The following is a 6,227-nucleotide window of genomic DNA, read 5'->3' on the forward strand; positions in this document are numbered from 1 at the left end:
TATGGAGTATAACTAGACATATCAAAACTGAAGAATTTCACTGGTATTCTCTCGACATCAGTGCAGGAGCAAATATTAATTTATTAACAGAAAGTCATCAAGACAGCTTAACCACATACATTAATAAAAAAAACTTTGATGGATTTTGACACATCATTTTTTTGGTTAATGATCACTAAATGAAGCACCATGCATTTTATTTTTCGTCCTTTTTCTTATTTATATCAGGGTATAATACTTTAATCACTAAGAAATAAAAAAAAATAAAAAGATCAGTGTAGTATATGCTTTAGCACAGAAATTTATTTTAATTACTTTTCTTCAAATTTATAGTAAAGGTTAAGTACACTGGCAACAGAATGGAAAAGGGGAAAGTTGTTTACAAAACACCAGCTGGTGGACAGTTTGATATTGCACTGTTGTCAATTTCTTCAAGTTCCATTCCATATGTGCCATTGGGAACAGTGCCAGTTGTTGAAGGTACCATACATAATTAGATTCCATGCCTATTATTATCATACCACCTGCATATGTGGGGGTATATAGGTTTCACCCTGTCTGTCTGTCTATTTGTCTAAACTATTTTCAGCAGCTTGCAGCATTGTTATGAAACTTTGTGGGATATAATATATTCACATGAAGATTTGCATACTGTCAGGAATTTATGTTTGGACAAAAATTATAAAAAATTATGGCTTTTGAACAAAAGCATTTTTCAGCAAAATTTTGTCTCGTGTGTTGTCCACAACTCCTCTTTAACGACTTGCAGGATTGTTATGAAACGTAATGGGTTGCTAGATTACCATGTAGAGATGTGCATATTGTCAGGATTTTATGTGTGGACAAAAATTGTTGAAATGATAGCTGTTGGAACTTAGGTGTTTTTCAGCCAAACTTGGTCAGATGTGATGTCCACAACTCCACCTTAACAACTTGCAGTATTATAAATAAACTCAATTGAGTGTTAGGTTACCATATAGAGATGTGCATATTGTCCATAACTCCACCTTAATGACTTACAGGATTGTAGTCAAAATCAATGAAGTGTTAGGCTACCGAGATGTGCATATTGTCAGGGATTAGTCTTTTTCTGTTATTGTCTTGTCTAAAAAAATAATACTGATTGCTGTTTGGAGTATGGTGTTTTACAAATTAAAGCAAATTGTGTAGTCTATTCACCATAAAAATTGTGTCCAATATAAATAGTATGTCCAGAATTGTCCCCAAATGTACAGAGTTCAACAGGCTGTGGGAGGTATTAGTCCCATTAGGGGCAAGGTCTAGTTAATTATTAGCCTATCCATGCATGTCTCCTCCATTTATTTCCAAAGTAGCCACAAGTGTATTTTGGTTAGTTTTAAGTTGCAATTTTTTTCATACGTTTTTTTTTATTTGTTTATAAGCATCTTTTGGACCATTACCTTAATATTTGAGTTAGTGTGCACTTAGATTTGTAGTGATAAAATATTTTAGAACAAAATCACGACTATTTTATATAAACCAGAAAAATTGATGTTTGTTACTATTTCGCACACTCTCAATCACTCTTCATATTTGGTTTCTATCAGATACTCAAAACAGATTATCTTATAATTTTTTGTTTGTTTGAATACACATTTTAAAAAGAAATTAATTTTGTCTTAGACAACTGAAAAACAAGCATAATTTACTGTCATTTAACTTATTTAATTATAAAGGCCTGAAATTTACTGAGAAATATGGAAGGAAAAAATGAAAGGTTAATGAATCTGAAAAAATGCAGAAAAGTTGCTGTTAAGTGGTCTTTCAATTTAAGCAGCATGAAGGGAATAACTCTTTTGAATATTTTTTTCAGAAGACAAAGTTTATGTGATAGGACATGCATTGTTTGGAGAAGAGAAAGATTTAGAACCCACTATAACATCTGGTATTGTTAGTAAAGTTGTCAGGGTCAATGGTATACCTGTCATGATTCAGGTACATAAAAATGGCATAGAGTTATGTCCCTTTATTGCACTGCACAGAATTTTTTTATGTAGTTGTAGGGGAAAAAAATAAATGCATTTTAAAAAAATTTTATAAATGAAGATATACATTTTATATTTTTTTGATAAAACTTGTCACACAAGAACAAAAACTCGGTAAAGGAACTTAAATGATATTTTTAATTAATTCTTAACTTTAAATTTCTCCAATTTTAAATGAAAAAAATGCTGTAATGATACACAGACGGTACATTGTATATATGTAAATTTTTAAAACCCTTCAAATTACATCATCTGTTTTTGTATAGATTTACTATATTATAAATGTATATTTTGTTAGATTTACCTGTCATTATTATTTAATCCAGGGTAAGAAATATTGAAAAGACAACATAAAAATAGATACAGTGAGTACCTGTACAAAAATTCTTGTGTAGTTTTTATTAGGAAATTTTCATCCACTGCCAAGATTGTCTTAATTTATCATGAATAGTATAGTAATTATTTTATAACTATACCAGACAACTTGTGCAGTTCATGCAGGAGCCAGTGGAGGAGCATTGGTGAACCAGTTTGGTGAACTTGTTGGAATACCAGTTAGCAATGCCAAGTGTGTATACCTTTGGTCCATAATTTTGGCTAAGAAGAAGATCCTTAATCTATAATACATAATTAAAACTTATCAATATGATAATAATTATTTTGTTGAAATTCCTCAGGGAGTGTACTAACATAACTTGTCTTTTTCTGAACTTTGATGAAGGAAAATGTTTTTTTTCTCTTTCACCCCCATCTGCATGGTTGGTTTGGTTCCTCATTCACCATTTTAATCCATGCAAGAAAGATGTAAATGATATTGTATTGAAACACTGTGAACATTTGTGACATTTTTATAAGAAAATGTAAGAGTGAAAACTGGTCTGTTCAACTGTTCATGAAGTTACTTATTTTTCTTCTCTCTTTCTACTTGCATCTTTTTTATGTCAGATTTATCAGATGATTTATTCACGGACTATCCCAAAATAGCAAAAATTACTACACAACATAAATTAATTCGCTTATAGTATTTAGCTGATATTATACCTCCTCTTTCTTTAAAATGTAGTACTATAAAAGATCTAACAACCTTCTCTTTTAGGCTAGATCAGGGTTAACCTGAATATCTTAAAATTTGACCAATCACATAATCATCTCACTGTGGACTGTTTATCGATTTGATTGTGAAATATCCCAGAAAGAATTTGATGCATATTCCTGTGGATCCCTGACAGAACATTTAATGAAATGATCGATCTTTTATGTGTGAATATGTGAGGGAATCAACACGGACAATTTAATTATTATAAGATTCATGGTTCAATTTTATTCGTCATGGTAACCAACATAAACATTTATTTATTTTATTGATAGAGATATGTCATCAAAAGCCTTGTACCCACACATAAACATGAGTGTTCCCTTAGCAACTGTAGCTGGATTTTTACATGAATTCATGGAAAGTAAAGGTATTGTAATTATAGTGAACTTTTGACAAATGCAAATTCAAACAAATTTGTAACAAACATGAACGTTTTATGTAATAGTGGATATTTTTCACATTTTATGTTCAAATAAATGATTCGGTTTGAATAAGTTAAGGACTGGTTTAGAATCCCAAAACATACATATGTTTAGAAATAGTAATCTTAATTTTATTTACGAAATCAATAAATCTTAAGCAAGGTATTTGCATGGAAGTAAACATAATTGTCAAGATAATTTTAGTCAAGATGTTAAGAATGCAATTGTTATGTTCCTGAAAACATTGGTTTGTTTAGTGCTTCTATATACAGTATTCTACATATATGCATGCTTCCTTCCTTCACAAAACATGTTACTACAGCCATACTTTGCTAACAACAGATGTGTTAAATGTACAGATTTAGCAGAACAGATTTTTATTTGGAAATGCAAATATGCTGTAGCCTTAATGTCTAGTGAAGTGCGAGATGGCAATATTTTGTGTTGAATTGCAAGATTTTAATGAAAATTTTAATATTTTATGTTATTGGTGTTGGTATTTAGCTGGATCCTGGCATAAAATATCTCAATTCATCTAGATTCATCGGAATTTTTTTTCAAGAAAATTAATGGTAGCTTGCACTGCATAATACATTTAGGAACAGGATCCAGCTATATGAATTTCAGCCTTCAAATCTTGTTTTTGACAGCTGTAGATTTATTCTAAAATATGATGTTTTTACACTTTTGTTGCTAATGATATATAGATGTTATAAAACATTTTTTCCTAATTTTGACTTGTGCTTGTGTGTTAAATACGTATTAAGATGCATTCAGTAATGTTTCAGCTCTAAATTTAATTTTTTATCAAAACTATCAATGAAAACATTTCATTAAGGAATGTCCTAGATATTGACTTTAGCTGAACCTTAAGTACCAATCCGTATAAAATTCACACTTCCAATGGTAGAGGCAATGCAAGGTTCAGAAAAAAATAAAAAACCACACAAAACAAATATTGAATTTTCAGTCTACATACACTGTACTTTAACAGATTTGTATTTTTGAGAAAACCATAACTTCATTACTCACTAAAACAAATAAAAAAATGATAACTCTTGCAAAGTACTCATATAAAATCTACACAATTTTTATCTCATAAGTGCAACAACTGACTAAAAAACCTAGACTGGTTATGTGGTCTTTAACTGTTCCTGAATTAGAAATAAAAGTGGATTTTCAGAGGTTTTGAAATGCATTAATTGCCTTCAGTCTTATCTTGATAAAGACTGCCACTTTTGATAGCTTTAGATATGGTTTATCAATTGTTGTTAAAGAAGACAGATCTTTAATAGTTGATAGATTCTTTGTTTTTTTTTGTAGATGCCAGTGTTTTAAAAAACATGTCGGTAAAAAATAAACATATTAGGGGACTATGGGTGTTAGAACAGACAAAGGGAGGTAAGTCTATTCTTTTTATTTTGGTGTACAGAGAATTATAAATGTTAGAATAAAAAAAATTATGTAGGTCCAATTTTATTGACTTCGCTTATAATGTTGTAATTTACAGAGTCAATCTAGATGTTTGTTGTTCAACATAAATTGTAAGAGCAACTTCTGAACCTTCAACTATTATATACTTAGATGAAAACTGTGGGCTGATGATGTGCTGTAATACATTCCCATCTTATTAGTGTAAAATTCATTCACTAGCTTATGGAATGTTTTGGTAGGAAAAATAAAAAAAAAGAAAATTGTACCAGAAAAAATCTTTTAATATATTTAAATGAATAATTAAACTTTGTCTATAATTTCTTTAATGAATTGGCCACATTTTTACTTTTTTTAATGTAATTTTCTACTCCAATTACTAGTGTTGTATAATATCTTTGAATTTAATACTTGTCCAATTTAAATTAGTGTCAAGCTTGCTTCAGTATTTACAATTTTTGGAACTCAACTGATATTTTGTTTTGTTTTTAATTTCCTGAGTTTGATGAGAGCAACTTTCCATTTCAGCCAGCAAGTTGTAATCCTGGGATTATTCTGCACCAGAACTTGTGATAATTATTGATTTTGTTGTTGTTGTTATTTTTTTTTATTTTTAAATAAATCAAATGCATTGTAAGGTGATTTTTTAGTTCATTACCGGTGACCTTTGCCTTAATTATCAGCCTTGGAATTAAAATATTCATGCAATGACTCAGTTTTTTTACAATTTTTTCGTCATGCTTGCAGATATTCATTTGATAATTGGTACAACACTTTACCATGGCAAGTTACTCATTAAATTCAAATTTTGTTCCAGTCAGATTTTTTTGCTGAGTTATGGCCCTTAGACTTAGAAATTTCATGCAGACTTTCCACACTTTTTTTCGTCATGCATGCAGATATTCATTTGATATATTTTTTGCCCATGGCAAGTTACTGATTAAGTCCAAACATTGTTATGAGCTGTTGATTTTTTGCTGAGTCATGGGTCTTAGACTTTGAAAATTAACTTAAAAGTTTTCTGCATTTTTTGTCAACAAATTTTGCATGAAGTTGGCATTCTGTCTTCCCAAACAGAAATTTCTTTTGGTATTGCCATGCAACACTGTTGCAGAATGCTTTTTATCCTAGATCTGTACCTACAGTTTTTGATCGTAAACCAAGGGTATATTCTTTTTCTGTTTGCATAATTAATCCCTCAAACTTTGCAATTGTTGATGATTTTCTTGTGTTGGGATTTTATCTTTGGAAAAGATTATTTTATACTTTTAA

General features: G+C 30.0%; 1 protein-coding gene across 7 annotated transcripts in view; it reads left to right on the top strand.

Moving 5' to 3' along the window:
* LOC148610078 (peroxisomal leader peptide-processing protease-like) overlaps positions 1-5,592 on the top strand; it is a 13,487-nt gene extending 7,895 nt beyond the window's left edge. For 6 of the 7 annotated variants that reach the window (XM_088542116.1, XM_088542112.1, XM_088542113.1 and 3 more), the window contains exons 5-10: positions 334-480; positions 1,835-1,956; positions 2,486-2,574; positions 3,375-3,469; positions 4,848-4,925; positions 5,484-5,592. In XM_088542116.1, the coding sequence (XP_088398242.1) occupies positions 334-480; positions 1,835-1,956; positions 2,486-2,574; positions 3,375-3,469; positions 4,848-4,925; positions 5,484-5,497 (545 nt within the window). In that variant the 3' untranslated portion in view covers positions 5,498-5,592. Of the gene's footprint in view, positions 1-333; positions 481-1,834; positions 1,957-2,332; positions 2,372-2,485; positions 2,575-3,374; positions 3,470-4,847; positions 4,926-5,483 lie in introns of those variants that run through there. The other variant, XR_015914724.1, reaches the window with a different exon arrangement.
* Positions 5,593-6,227: the final 635 nt, after the last annotated feature.

This window comes from Perna viridis, chromosome 8 (assembly GCF_037379345.1).
Source record: "Perna viridis isolate PV_CMFRI_1.1 ecotype Kerala chromosome 8, ASM3737934v1, whole genome shotgun sequence".
Taxonomy (NCBI): Eukaryota; Metazoa; Mollusca; class Bivalvia; order Mytilida; family Mytilidae; genus Perna; species Perna viridis.